The sequence below is a fragment of the Megascapheus bottae genome, chromosome 10, assembly GCF_031878675.1.
Source record: "Megascapheus bottae isolate mThoBot1 chromosome 10, mThoBot2.hap1, whole genome shotgun sequence".
NCBI lineage: Eukaryota > Metazoa > Chordata > Mammalia > Rodentia > Geomyidae > Megascapheus > Megascapheus bottae.
In genome coordinates this window covers 21,110,227-21,126,458 of record NC_143518.1, presented here as the reverse complement: position 1 = coordinate 21,126,458, position 16,232 = coordinate 21,110,227, and the positions used below count along the sequence as shown (strand labels likewise).

General features: G+C 37.1%; 1 protein-coding gene across 1 annotated transcript in view; it reads left to right on the top strand.

Moving 5' to 3' along the window:
* The first annotated feature begins 306 nt into the window (after nt 1–306).
* Xpr1 (xenotropic and polytropic retrovirus receptor 1) overlaps nt 307–16,232 on the top strand; it is a 114,801-nt gene continuing 98,875 nt past the window's right edge. The window contains exon 1 of the mRNA XM_090340315.1: nt 307–546. Within this exon, the coding sequence (XP_090196441.1) occupies nt 478–546 (69 nt within the window). The 5' untranslated portion in view covers nt 307–477. The remainder of the gene's footprint in view (nt 547–16,232) is intronic.

The following is a 16,232-nucleotide window of genomic DNA, read 5'->3' as shown; positions in this document are numbered from 1 at the left end:
ACAGTTTCCTGCAAATATAAGCGTCTTGTGTGGAATACTGTTGCTACCGTATTGATATGACTTACAACACTGCTGCTTCCCCAGGCCGGCGCTGGAGAGCAACTGTAGACCAACAAGGAGCCAGACAGAAGAGGTCAGGGGAGGTGCTTCCAGCACGTCCGGCCCGGAGAGGGCCAACACACAAGCCCCGCCCCCGCCCTCCCTCTGACGCCCCGCCCTCCGCCCAGCCCGCTCGCCGGGTGCGGCGTAGGCGGTTACCATGGCGATGACGTCTAGGGGCGGGCGCGGGGCGGGGCTATGGAGAGGAGGAGGAAGATGGCGGGAGGGCGACTCTGAGGAGACCTCGGCGGCGGCGGAGGAGGAGAGAAGCGCAGCGCCGCGCCGCGCCGGGGCCCATGTGGGGAGGAGTCGGAGTCGCTGTTGCCGCCGCCGCCTGTAGCTGCTGGACTCGGGTGGGAGTGAGGGGGACCCGGCAGGATGAAGTTCGCCGAGCACCTCTCCGCGCACATCACTCCCGAGTGGAGGAAGCAATACATCCAGTATGAGGTACCGGCGGCGGCTGGGGCGCGGGGCACCTCGCTCGCCGGGGCTTGACTCTCTCACCGGTCCCGACCTCCGTCGCCTTCCCTTCCCGCTGCCTTCCGCGGCCGGGCGGACTTTGTCCCACTGCCCTCGGGGAGCCGCTGCGGCATCCCCGCCGCCGCCGCCGCCGCGGCCCCCACCGGCCGGGCCGTCCTTCCCCTCCCCCGCGGCCCGCTGCAGCCGGGGTAACGGATATGCGGGCGGCGGCGGAGGAAGGGCACCTCCGGGGCCGGGGCCGGGACCCGGGAGCGGGCATGGAGGCGGGGGCCCGGCCGGGGTCGGGTGCAGCCTGGGGTCGCGGCCGCTCCAGGTGAATGCTCCCTGCTCACCCTGGCCCCTCGTCCCCACCCCGGGCGAGCACCCCTTCGCCAAGGTTAGGTCTGGTTTCCGTCAGCTCACCTCTCTCGTCGGGGGTTCCTGCTCTTCCGAGCTAAGTCTCCCCGGTGATTTTTTTTTTCCTCACTGTTGACAAAGGCTGTGTAACAGAATTTGAAACTTGAATGTCTATCACAGATGCCCAGGTTCTAGTTTGCAAATGTCATGTAATCAACGGTACTGGTTTGATAAGGCGATGGCTTTTTTTTTTTTTTAAATGTAGGATTACATGAGGTATATAGAGTAAACACACATCTTTGGTTTAGGCGCTCCTGTGTTTTGAATGGAGGGAAGAGGAAGGAGACAAGAGAATTACTTAAATTTTCAGGTTTTTTCTTGTAAGTTTTTGTTAGCTAAGGAGAAATCACTATATGGTAAACACGGTACCTTACCTGTGTATCACAGAAATCATGCACTCCCTTTCCATTCCAGTTTCTGTGGCAACAGCTCCTGGAGGGTATTTTCTAGTGATAAGGACCCTTACATCAATTCTGGGAAAAGTAAAGGTAATGCACCATTTATGTATTTGGAAAGTGAGATACTTGAAGGACTTGAAGCATTACAGTACGTTATTCACCATAGCTAGCAAGTCAGCTTCTGAATTGAGAAAGACTGACTTTATCTGTAACCCAGGAATGTCTACCTCCTGTGCAGTAACAAAGAGTATACAAAATCAATATGAGCACACACACCCTCTAGTTAGATTTTTAGGAATTAAACTTTTAATTCTCTGATTTCTATGTAAATTTAGTGATAGGATGTTTAGGATAGAATGTTTAGGCAAGGAGTTCATTTATATATGTAGTTGATGCCATAATTGATGAATAAAGGATGTGGATAGGGAAAACAGAATCTTAAGATTGTCAGACAAATACAACATACAGAATTTAATTATTAGCAGAAATGAATCGCCTATATTTAATTCTTGTCACTTAATTTTCTTCTAGTGTTTTGTGGCCACATTTTGTAAGAAAATGTTCTAACATTCCAGCTTGTAGAGTCATTGATTTATTGCTTTTAATAATATTTGGTCAGTTTTAAAATCTTGGCTAGAATCCAGATGATGGGTTTTATTGGAAGAAAGGTATTATGGTTTTGTTTTTTTTTTTCCTAGTAGTAATTTTCAGCACCACTGCCAGTTCTTCATGGAGGAATAGAAAGACAGCAGCAGGCTGAAGCACATCTTATTCTTGTTATATAGCATGAAATTCTTGATTTGGGCAGAAGTAATACATGCTATGATTCATTTTAAGTATTTCAACACGACGATTTCGTAGAATTAATTTGAAATATCTGAGGCTGAAAGGAAAGCATATGATTTAGTTTGAAAATGCAATTAACTCTTGATTTGTAATGTCAGTTTTGTGGCTAGAGTAACCACAGTGACTCTGGGACTCTTCAATCACATAGTCTATTTAGATTCTATTCCTAAATGATTACTCTAGGTTGCACACCGAGGGACAGAATTCCTGAGCTTATGTGTAACTGCATTGTCTTACTTTTTGAAAAATTCATATCATAGATAACTGAAATTTGATTCTGTAGAGTCTCTATTATGTGTCTTCTGTCCTGGACAAACTCATTTATAGGCAAAATTAAGAACAAGACATATTTCTTTTTCTAAAATGAAATCATTGAAGAAATTTGCTTAGGGTTGAAGTCTTTGTCCTGTGTATTATTTCTAAAGAGTTGGTGGTATTCCTTTAAAAATAATTAAGAGCTTTGAGTAAAAGCATTTGTGGTCCTGGAAAGTTAGCTGCTTAAAAACTTCAGGGAAAAAGGACATCAGTCACCCTTTGCTTGGGAAAATGTTAGCCCGTGCTTTGGGAAAACAGCCTTCTCACAATGCAGTGCTTTCTTATATATGAAGATGATGCTCTATAGATACTTGGATTTGTTTTTCAAGCATTAGTGATGAAATTTAGGTATGTTACTCTTTATTTTTAGCCTAGGCTGTTTTCTAATATTTTCTAATATTGTGAAACAGTAAGAACTGTTCAGCTTTTTTGTCATTATACCATATGCAGTATTATTTGCATTAAGCAGAGCTTTAGGTAGAAGCTGAAACTTCTGTTTGCACTGTATTATTTTATCTCATTTAATCATATATATTATTATGTATACATAGTAACATGATAAATATTCTTGTTTATGTTAGCCATGATAACCTGGAAACAATATTTTTGTCTTCCAGAGCTCATTCTCATAAAAAATAAACTATAGGACCATAGCTTTTCAGTGTTCATTCTGATTTATAAGTTTTTGGTTTAAGTTGTAATATTTTTATTCTTCGGATTGCTAAAATTTGTAAATGATAGTATCCCAATATCCTGAATATACTTAGTTTTAATTTAAAAATAAATTACAGGGTTCATGCATCTAGTCATCGTAAAGCTTAAAGGCAACAAAGAATAAATCAACATTAGGAAACCATATAAAGATGGTTTTGTGAATAGGCTTTACAAAGAATAAATACAAGTTAGCAGACTATCCCTGTTTCCAGTAATCTATTTGAGAATAAAACTCAATATACAAAAAAAGACATCAATGATTTGGAATCAGTTATTGTATATTTTAGAGCTCTGTACTGGATCAATCAGAATTGATCCAAACATTCAGGTATAGTTATCTTAGTATTTCATGGAAAAATAGCCAAAGAAAGCAAATGTATTTGGTGCCTTAGGCTGCTGATTTGTGTGTGTGTGTGTGTGTGTGTGTGTGTGTGTGTGTGTGTGTGTATTTCTTCTTCTGTCAGTCTTTGTTTCTTTGATTTCTCAGTAACAAGGATGATTTTTGTAAAAATATTCTACAGTTTTGTATAATTCTAAAATGAGATCTCTGAATTACAGAATTTTAGAGTGGAAAGAGAATTGAAGATTACCTATCCTCTTAGTTTTTCAAGGAAGGAAACTAAGGTACAAGAAGCTAAGCCACTTGTTTAGCATCAATACTCCCAGCTGTAAAAACACTTTTATTTAGCCTGAGTACATAAAAAGTGGTGGCCATGGATTAATTTGTTGTTGTTGTTGCAAATATTGAGAAAGAAGTGCTGTATAAACTCTTATTTTTAAGGAAACATTGCCACAACATTATTATGATTTTCATTTATAGGACTCTCCCAGGAGAATACTGTGTTGCAGGCTTCAATTTCTCAAAGGCATTATGTTGATTTGCAAGAGTTAACTTGCCTTGCTGGAACTTGTTTGAAATTTCCAGTTTGGCCACCCAATGGGGCACAAACCACACTTTTTTTTTTTTTGAAGGCATTTCTGCAAATGAAAGTACAGTACATTATATTTAATATAACACTTTAAGTGATTATGTCAGTGAGATACCTGGTATTTACAGATACTTTTAAATGAGAAAATTTGCAGAGACAGGAAGCTATAACTATTTTTCATTATTTTTTTGTAAAAAGTATGTTAGGATGAATATACTGGCAAAATTATAATTGTCCATCCATCCCTCAGATCAGCTTTTGGGCCCAGATCTTAAACTAAGAATCTTATGTGACCTGGAGTAACCATGGAAAATTAGTCCTAATCTGGAAAGCACTTGAAAGTGATTAAGTTGTCCTAGGTAGGAATTTTAGGTATATTTGAGTCACAAGCCCCAAAACAATATTCCCTAAGTTCCCATAGGGCAAGAAAAGATCATATGAAAGCCACTGATTTCATTTATTTTATGCATATAAAAAGGAAGAAATCAATTTACTAATATTAAATAATTGGATTAATGTAGTATGTTTGGTAAAGAGATCACCCGCAATATTCTGAGGGAAACAGAACTGCCAGTGATTTTTTTTTTTTTTTTTTGCCAGTCCTGGGCTTGAGCTCAGGGCCTGAGCACTGTCCTTGGACTTTCTCAAGGCTAGAACTCTACCACTTGAGCCTCAGCACCACTTCCGGCTTTTTTTCTATATATGTGGTACCAAGGAATCGAACCCGGGTCTCCATGCATGCTAGGCAAACACTTTAACCACTAGGCCAAACTCCCAGCCGAGTGATATTTGTTTTTTTACTTGTTAGTTAGTTTTTAGCAGTTATGAGTGCTCAATTAAATTAATGTGTAATTATTTATTTAAAAAATTAACCCTTACAATGTGAACATGATTTAGGCTTCTGTAAAGATGCTGTAACAATAATACCAGTAGTATAAGCTCAGGTGAACAACCAGAAAATGATAGAGCTAACATCTACCTCTAGTACTAGCTTTCAATCGGCCAAAATATAGATAAAATAACACTTAATGGACTGGATAAATTTTCCATAAATTTCAAAATTATAAGATAACTTTTTTTTTTTTTTTTTTTTTTTTGCCAGTCATGGGTACGGAACTCAGGGCCTGAGCACTGCCCTTGTGTTTTCTCAAGACTAGAACTCTACCACTTGAGCCATAGCACCAGTTCCAGCTTTTTGCTATATATGTAGTACCAAGGAATTGAACTTGGGTCTTCATGCATGCTAGGCAAGCACTCTACTACCAGGCCAAACTCCCAGCCCTATAAGATAACTTTTAAATAGGATTTTATGTCTACTGTCATCTGCAGTTAAATTCACCCAAAATATACTTTTTTGGGTCTGTTTTTCAGAATATATCCATTATTAGTTTCACATTAACTGAATCCTGAACATTGAGCTAGACTTTGAAATATTGTGATAATTTCTTAGGTCAAAATCATTCATAAGTGACAGGCAAATATACTATCATCCATTTCCCTTGTCTTCTTAAAACTTTTTTTTCTCCCTTCATACTGGTATTTGAATAAAGGCCTTAGATTTGTTCAGCTTGCTTAGATATGCCTGTAGCCTGGCTTTTTGCTGGGTTTTGGAACTAGAATCTTGAAGACCTTTCTTTTTTTTTAAATATTTTTTATTATAATTAATAAAAGGGTTACATGGTATTTGCCAGATAGAAGGTGCATTAATTCACATACATTGATACCCTTTCACATGTCTTGGTACCCATTCCCCCCCCCATCTTGGTTTTCCCCCCTTCCCTATCAAATTTCAAATAACCAAATACAAATAAATTCAGTATATCAGATAACAAAGTGAGATACTGTAACAATATGAGATACCCAAGGGACAGCAAAGGAGATGAGAGATAACATAGTACATTAAGGACAACAATCATTCGTTATATGGCTTTTGTTTCAATATCCTGGAGGTCCTTTCAATTAGCTTCTTGAAGACCTTTCTGCCTGGAGTGGCTTTGGACTGTGATCCTCCAGATTTCAGCCTCCTGAATAGTTAGAATTATAGGTGTTAGCTGTAGACACTTGGCTTTTTAAAAACATAAATTTTTAAATTTGGCCTTTTAGTGTTCCCAGTTTTAGATTGATATAAATATAAATGTATAAATATGTATACATGTATATTCTAGAGTTGTATACTAATTAGACGTTTGGTATATCATAATTAAAAAATTGGAGCCTGGGGCCGGGAGTTTGGCTTAGTGGTAGTGTGCTTGCCTAGCATGCACAAAGACCTGGGTTCGATTCCTCGGTACCACAGACATAGCAAAAAGCCAGAAGTGATGCTGTGGCTCAAGTGGTAGAGTCCTAGCCTTGAGAAAATCCAGGGACAGTGCTCAGGCCCTGAGCCCAAGCCCAGGACTGGCAAAAAAAAAAAAAAAAAAAAATTGGAGCCCAAATTATGCAAATTAACCAAAGCTGTTGTATGGTTACCTTATTTCATTGGCCTTTGGGATTGAGAGTGTGTCAAAAGTCTCCAGGAGGCGGAGAGTTTTGGCCTAGTGGTAAAGTGCTTGCCTAGCATGCACGAAGCCCCAGATTCGATTCCTTGGTACAACAGGCTTAGAAAAAAGCCAGGAGTGGTGCTGTGGCTCAATCACTAGAGCTCTAGCCTTGAGAAAATCCAAGGACAGTTCTCAGGCCCTGAGCCTAAGCCCAAGACTGGTGGGGAAAAAAAAAGTCTCCAGGAAAAAAAAACCACCAGGCAGGATTGTTACCCAATATATTTGCTTTTTCAGGTCTTTTCTTACTTAGTAAATGCCTTCAAAAGAAGTTAAGTAGACAAAGCTCATAAATAAATAATTTAAAAAATTCATTCAACAAATATTTGTATAGGGTTCTTATTTGCTAGAGGCAGAAAGGCTTGGATTTTAGCTCTTTTATTACCTTTAAAATAGAAGGGGAAATATATGTGCATGAGCATGGTATTTCTGTCATTGGTGTTTGCAGAAATTGAACATTGTGTAGAAAGGCAAGATCGCCGAATGAGGAACTTGGAGCCTGGCTCTAAGTTTGCATCACTTTTGTAAATGATACTTAGATATCTTTAAGTCTAATTTATTTTATCAGACTGAAATCCAGACATCTATTTTTTCATGTTACTAACCAAATGTATAGGCATTTATAGGGACTCATCAGTTTAAAAATACTTTAATATTTATTTGCTAGAGACCAATTATAGAAATTATAATTAATCTGTGAACATAAATATTTTTCTTATTCTCTGTAGTGAGGTTAGTATGTTGATTCTTTACAGTATTATAAAGACCTTTGGTCAGAAATAAGGAGATATGCCAGATGCTAGTGGCTCATGCTTACAATTCTTGCTACTTCTGGGGTGAGATCTGAAGATTGAAGCTCTAAGTCAGCCCAGGCAGATAATTCCATGAGATTTTTACCTCTCATTAATCAGTAAAAAGCTGGAACTGGAAACATGGCTTCAAGTGGTAGGATACTAGCTGTGAGCAAAAAAGCAGAATAAGAAAAGGTCTACAATTGAAGCCCTAGGAAGTGGTGCTGTGGCTCAAAGTGGTAGAGTACCAGCCTTGAACCGAAGAGCTCAGGGACAGAACCCAGACTCAGAGTTCAAGCTCCAACAAACAACCACAACAACAACAAAAAAACCCCAAACAATTCAAGCCACAGTACCAGCACAAATAATAATAATAATAATTAATAAATAATAGTGAATACGTTTATTATTTTTTAAGATTGAAGGATTGGAGTATAGTCACAGAGGAAAATTGAAAGCTATTTGGTTATTGTATGAATTACTTAATCTAGGCTAAATTGATAAAATTGTGATAGATTGTGTGCTTTGTGGGCTTTATTTTTTAATATTTAGTAGCTTCGAGCAAAAATTCTCAAACTTTTTCTATTAGGACTACTTGAAACTTTAAAAAATTATTAGGATTTCAATATCTATTGGCCTGAAAACTGAGAAATGTTTAAAATATAAGCACATCATGTACTAGCTGTTAGGGACATGATATTTAATTAGTTTATTAATATATCCATTTATTTTATAATTTATGTTTTTTGTCAGTTGTGGGGTTTGAAGTTGGGGCCTTGACACTGTCCTTGAGCTCATTTGTTCAAGGCTAGCACTTTGAGCCACATCACTACTTCCAGTTTTCTTGTAGTTGATTGGAGAGAAGAGTTTCATGGACTTTCTTACCCCAGCTGGCTTTGAACCAGGATCCTCAGCCCTCAGTCTCCTTAGTAACTAGGATTACAGGAATGAGACACCAGCACCTGCATTTCATTATGTGCAGCATCTAGGAAACTGCCTTCTATAACTCCAGAAAAAAGCAAAGTTGTGGTAAGAAAATAATCTTGAAGGTTTCTGAGGATCCTTAAGGTATGTGGACCACTCTGTACAGTTTCTGCCTTAGAGCACAGACTTGCTTCAGAAAATTTGGAAATGTCTTGAAAAAAAAGGCTCTCTAGTCTTAGGAATCACAGAAGAGGGTATGGAATCTATAGGATGAGGATTTCTGGCATTTGCGCCACCATAAAAAGCAATAACGAAAAGAAAATTATCTTCTTTGAGTTTTATCTAATTCCCTAGTTCTACTCTCTTTTCTTTTAATTTAGTTAGTAGGAATGTTGTCAGTTTGTTTTGAGAAAAGAATTAACATGCACTGAGCAAGTATCTGATGATAGATGCTTTACATTATTTTATCATTTAGTCTTCGTGTTACTTGGGACAACCCAAACTTAGGAAATTAGCAGTTTGCTCAAGATTGCACTAAGCTTAGAACATAGGACTAAAGTTCAAAATCAGCTGTGAGACTTTACAACTCTTGGTTTTGTATGGTAATATCAACAGTGGTGTAGTAGCGGCTATAGCGGTAGTTGTTCCTTTTTTGAAGTCAGGTACTATGATAAACACTTTAAAAAACGTTTCTTCTAATAGCAAGCTACTTAGATAGGTTGTTAACACTGCTGATAGATAGGGATATTGAGGTAACTGACACATTGCTAAGTATGGATAGCAGAGATGACATTGTAAGAGCCTGTTCTCTTAATTCCTGTCTGCAAGATACTGTTTTATGAAGAATAAACCCATTCATTTATACTTATATGTATTTGGGCCTGTTCTGACCTATTCTTGAGCACCGCTGACTTGTTCTACAGCACCTGTTAGGTAGCATGAAGTAATGGCTGGTGTATTTTTAGCCCCAGGTTTCACTCTGCAAGGTTTAGAAGGTCTTAGTGTGTGGTCAGTAAGATAGAATTTACCTCTGTTAATTTACATTTTCCTCAAGATGATGATAACTACTGCTGAACATGTAGCTGATAGAAAATCTTAGGAAGATAATCATAAGAAAAAATCAGTTAACAGTGATAAGGGTGAAAAAAGAAAGGTAAAAGTAGATGTAGTTTTTGCCCTGTTACAGTGTGGCATTTGGTTCCTAGATTGTATGTCATAGAATGTTGTTATTAGACCTTTAAGGAACTTTACAACTTAGCCCAATTTCATGTTTTATTTAAGTGGGAAATAGAATCAGAGAGGTTAAGTGACTTGACTTAGGTTCGTTAAGTGCTGAATTAACACAATCATCTGATTTATTGCTCATTAATTCATATCAGATGATAATTTGTTAACAGTGTATACAGAGAACAAATTCATATAAAAAGCCAGATTGCATAGATTCATATTCCAGGTCTGACAACTTACTGGCTGAGTAGTTTAGTCAAGTCTCTCAACTTTTCTGTGCTTCAATTTTTTCATCTGTTAGATAAGAACAGTAATAGTACAATATTTATAGGATTTTATGAAGATAAAATGAGTGAAAATATGAAAATCTTTAGATCAGTACTTGGCACATAGTAAAAACTTTAGTTATTAAGGTTATTTCTTCTACAAAGCTTAAAAACATTAAATAATGTTTTGTTAACAATATTTATGTTAGTAAAACAGAACCTCAAAATGTATCTCTGTTAATCTTTTTAGGACATCCAGTGTAGGTTTTCTTAGAAAGCAGTTTTATTGTTTTTTTTGCTAATCTCTTACCTATAGGTTTTATTTTTGCTTTAATAATGAGTAGTGTAAAAACAGTTACGTGACTATGAAGTAAATTAGTTATCCTTGTCATTTATAACATTCATTTCAGTTATAGCAAGACTTGGTATTTTCTATTTAATTTAATTTAATTTTTTTCTTATGGTACTGGAGATTGAACTCAGAGCCTTGTGCCTATATTATTTTAGCCACACCCACAGTCCTCATATTTTTTTAATTGAGGTGAAATTCACTTGTGCATTCTTAAGTATATACAGGAGGTTTTAGTTTTTTTAAGGTTTTTTAAATTGTAATTAATAGAAGGGTTACAGTTATATTCACCAGATAGAAGGAGCATTACTTCACATACATTGATACCCCTTCTCATGTTTTGTCCCTATTTCCCTCTCCCCACCCCCTCCCCTCATCTTGTTTCCCCCCTTCCCTTTCCTATTTCAAATAAAGAAATAATCATGTATACAGTATACCAGATGACAAGGTAAGGCAGGTGGTTTAGTTTTTAGTTGATCTCTAATCTTAATCTTTTCAATTTTATGGTGAAATTTTAATAGTTAATCCTAGTATTTGTTTTTGAACATAAAACGATTTTCTTATTTGGATGCTGGTGGCTCACTCCTAGCTACTCAGTGGGCTGTGATCTGAGAATCACCATTCAAAACTAGCCCAGGTAGGAAATTCCATGACACTCTTTGTTCCAATTAACTACCAGAAAAACTGAAAGTGGAGCTGTGGCTCAAGTGGTAGAGTGCTAGCCTTGAACAAATAAGTTCAGGGACAATATCCAGGCTCTGAATTCAAGCCCCAGGACAGGAGCACTTACGTGTGTATGTGCGCGCACGCGCACACACACACACACACACACACAACCTTCTTAATTTGTTTTACAAATGAATTAAGAATGGAGAGGCAAAGATATTTTATCAGATTTCTTACAACTAGCTTATAGCAGAATTCGGCATTAAAGTAATTGTAATTGCATTCTGCTTAATGTTGTACTTTACTGAGAGTTACCTCAAGTCCTGAGGTTTGAACTCAGGGTCTGGACACTGTCCTTGAACTTTCTCAGGGCTAGTGCTGAACCACAACAACATTTCTGGCTTTTTCTATGTATGTGGTACGGGGGAATCAAACCTAGGATTTTATTCATGCTAGACAAGCACTCTATCAAAAGGTCACACTCTTGGCCCCATCACTGCTTTATAAACATTTCTTTGCTTTTACATTTTACTAAATTTTAGCAAATGAATATTCTTTGTGGGAGTTAGTAAGGATTTAAATGTTCTAGTTAATGATCTGAGTTCAGTCCATTAGATCACAGTAGTTCTTCCATATGCCAGCTGAAAGATCTAGTAAATTATGAGACTAGCCATTATGATATTGTTTAGTCAGCTACATAAAATTTGCCATTGCCAAATTTAGGTGTGGTCATTAGTAAAAAAAAACCCATCTCCAGTGAGGAAGCAGGATGTAGATAATTTTGATAAGGCTTGAGGAGGAGGGTCAGGTAGCAACGAAAGGAAAAATTAAGGTAGAAAAATGAATTGTCCATTCCTCCTAACATATCTGTGTTTGAGTTGTAGCACAGTTTATATATGTTACATAAAATACATCCCCATCTTCTGTAACCTAATTTGCCAAGACATGCAAGGCAAATGTGTAGAAAGTCAGAATGTCATTAAGCCTATTTATTAAGTATTCAGGAAGTCTTAACAGCAGCTTATGATAGACATTTTGCATTTATTTCTTATCCTCAAAGTGAGGTTTTGTTATCCCTTTTATCAGAAAATACTGAATTTTATACTGAGTAATTTTCCCAAGGTTACATAGCTATCCAGTGGTAGAGCTAGATAGCAAATACAGGTGTGTCTTATTTCAAGTGTGCCTTGACATGATGTTAAACAGTAGGAGTCATGTAGGGTGATTTAGGTGCTGGACATATAACCAGTGAGACTTAGTCCTTCTCATTACTATTAATTCTAATGTAGTATACTATAATTATATTACAGAGAAATGGGCAATTGAATTTGCCCTGGGCAGCAAAGACATTTACATCCTATGGTGTTAGGATTTGAATAGGATATTAGAGATTAAGTGTGATTTTATCATATTGCTTTTAAGGATAAGAACACAAGGGGCCTAAACAGGAAGAAAGATGATAGAAAGGTGATACTATCCAGATGTAATTAATAGAATATGGTTTTAATATATTGTTGGACAGTAAGCAATCTGGGAGAGTTCGAAGGGTAAAGGGCCAAGAGTATTATGACAATGAATGGAAACTTTTTCCTGAGTGTGAACCATAAAGATTTTATTTTTTTAAATTTGTTAATTACTCATTTAATTGGAGACAGGGTTCTCACTGTACAGGCTATTTTTGCCTCAACTTCACATGTAGACTGGCCTCCAACTTGTGATCCTCCTATTTCAGTATCTCTAGTCGTGTGAGGGTTCATGTACCACTTACGATCTCATAAAAGATTTTAAAGATGGCAGAGTGGAATCAGTGCAAAGTAAGATAAATAATTTTGGTTGCAAGACCAAGGCCAGAGACAAAACCAAATGTACAGTCAATGATAATTAATGAAGGCTTGAATGAATATCTTTAACAATTTTATATGTAATTTTTTCCCATTTTTACACTTGAGATCAAGCTGCCCTAACATTATATTATTACAGTTTTTAATTAGTAGGCTTGAAGCGTATAAAAGAATGATATTATTAGTGACATTTTAGATTAAGTATTATAAAATTGAGGGCTGGGAGTGCTTGCCTAGCGTGCATGAAGCCCTGAATTTGATTCCTTGGTACCACATACACAGAAAAAGCCGGAAGTGGCACTGTGGCTCAAGTGTTACAGTGTTAGGCTTGAGCAAAAAGTGTCCAAGGACAGTACCTTGGTCCTGATTTCAAGCCCTAGGACTGCCCCCCCAAATTAATAAAAATTGAATACTAGTTGTGTGTCAGGTAGGTAGTAATACTGGTCATATATCACTTAATACATGTTTAGTATCTTTAGCATGCATATTTGTTGAATGAAGTAGCTCATATAATCTTTATGATATATATATATATGCCTGGTGATGTAGGTTTTCATCACATTTTTAAGCAAAAATAAGTAATAGTACAAAGTCACATAAATAGTTTTTAGTAGAATTAAGACTATGATCTATAAGCCTTTGTTACTTCTACTGAGGTAGGAAGAGGGTTGAAGATGAAGGATGGATTTTTGAGAAATTTGATAGTAACTAGTATTATTAGGATGTTTGCTATAGGAACTAACAAGTACAATGAAATTTTTTATAAAAGTTGTCTTTTGAAGTTAGCACATTTCTGGAGAACACCATTTCATTGGTTGCCACAGAGGCATTACAAAAAATAATCTTTACCATCATGAATTTATTTTGCCTATGTTCTGATCAGAATTTGCAGTTTTTAAATGACTGTGGATTGATGGGGCTATGATGTAATTTAGAGTGAATGAATGAACGTTGTTCAATTCTCAGGGCAGCAAATTACTAAATTGAGAATTGTACCCAGAGCTCACATGCTAAAATAGGCTTGTCTTGTCACCAAGTTGTTTCCTTTTCGCTTCTCCAAGCTAAGAAAGATAAATTATAACAAGAAGGTGCCTGACTGAGCATCTAATTAGAAATAGAGTTAATGATTCACTTATTTAGTACTATTAGGCCAAGGTCCTGTGGCAGTATCTAGATGGGTCACATTCCTGGTGGAATATCTGTTTTCCCGAATTATGCTAGAAGTACTATGATTATTTTTTTAATTTTTGTTTTTTGTCACTCACGGGGATTGAACTCTGGCCTGGGCACTGTCCCTGATCTCTTCAGCTGAAGGCTACCACTCTACCCCTTGAGCCACAGCGCCACTTCCGGTTTTCTATTAGTTAATTGGAGATAAGAATCTCATGGACTTTTGTGCCCTGTCTGGCTTTGAACCTTGATCCTCAGATCTCAGCCTCCTGAGTAGCTAGGATTACAGGTGTGAGCCACCATGTCCAGCTTATTGTGATTATTTTTAAGTTTTCCTTATTCTTTTAAATACTGCCCTATTTTGTTTTGTTTATGTTTTTGGTAGTAACACTCAGTAGAGAACCTCCCTAAACTAGTAACTTCTTAGGCAAATGACAACAGAATTGCCCCAATCAGAAGTTACGTTAAAACTATGCACTGCTTACATAATGAATCAATCCAAAGCACTTAGTTAGGTTAGAAACAGTAGATTCAAATTATTTTACTTTAAGAAAATCCAACAGTTTTATGAATTCTGAATTTATTTAGTCAATCAATATGTATTTATATGAAGTACAAAAATATTTTCTATTTACAATGGATTAAAACCAATCCCTTACATCAGCATTTCTACTGTAATCTGAGTATCATTTTTATATTACTGAACTATTTATATAAACATAAACTAGGACAAAACTTCCAGTCCTTATAACAATTCATATACAGTAAAATCTTACAAATTAAATAAAAATAAAGCCACAAGATTGATACGATGAAACCTACAATATTAACAAGAAAGACAAAAGATGTTGATTTGCTAAAAATATAATCTCAACTTGTAACATGCACTTTTGAGCCCAGAATGCCTATCTTACTTTTTGTCAGATGAATACAATTCTTGATGTATTTATCTCTACATTGAGATAGTACAGAGGAAGTAGTCAATTTTGAACTCGTAACTATATATAAAAGCAATACTTCTGAGTCCTATAATCCTGGGAGAATTTATATTTTTGTACTTCAGTGCCCTCATTTATAAAACGGGTAGAAACATGAGAAAGGGTACCAATATTTGTGAAATAATGTACCTTCTATCTGGTGAATATAATGTAACCCTTCTGTTAATTACAATAAAAAATATATGGTAAAAAAACAGGTAGAAGTGATCAAACATACGATTTTAGAGGTCTATCTTGAGAATTAAAAACTCTTAAAACATGACTTGAACAGAAATGAACCAATTTTAAGAATTTAAATTTTTCTTATTTCACTGGATATCTTTTTGTTGTTGGTGGTTGTGGAGTTTGAATTTAAGGCCTGGGCACTGTCTGAGTTTTTGTGACTAAGGCTAGCCCTCTTATCACTTTGAGGCACAGTTCTGGATTTTTCTGGGTGCTTAATTGGAGATAATCTTATGGACTTAACTGCCTAGGCTGGCTTTGAGCCAGGATCTGCAGATCTCAGCCACCTGAATGCTAGTATTATAGTCACCAGCCACCAGCACCCTGCTAGATATATTTTTACAGTATTATTAAGTTTTGTTAGTCATGGAACTAACAGGCTGATCACTAACCTTGAGCAAATAGTGAATTCACTGGGGAAGAATGTAATTACTAGATGTGAATTCTAGATGTCCAATAAACAAGCTTACATATTCTGTTTCTTGCATATATATATATATATGTGTGTGTGTGTGTGTGTATATATATATATATATATATATATATATATATATATATATATATGCATGCAGGGCTGGGAGTTTGGTCTAGTGGGAGACTGCTTGCCTAGCATTTATGAAGACCCAGGTTTGATTCCTTTATATCACATACACAGACAAAGCCTGAAGTGGTGCTGTGGCTCACATGGTAGAGCACTAGCCTTGAGGAAAGCCCAAGGACAGTACTCAAGCCCTAAGTTCATGAAGGTGGGGCGAGGGAAATGGGGTCAAATATCTAAGAAGGGGTATCAATGTGTGAGAAGTAATGTACCTACTACCTGGCAAATGTAACTGTAACCCTTACATTACCTTGATAATAAAAAAGAAAAGGGCTGGGAGTTTGGCCTAGTGGTAGAGTGCTTGCCTAGCATGCATGAAGACCTGGGTTCGATTCCTCGGTACCACATGCATAGCAAAAAAGCCGGAAGTGGTGCTGAGGCTCAAGTGGTAGAGTGCTAGCCTTGAGAAAGTCCAAGGACAGTGCACAGGCCCTGAGCCCAAGCCCAGGGCTGGCAAAAAAAAAAA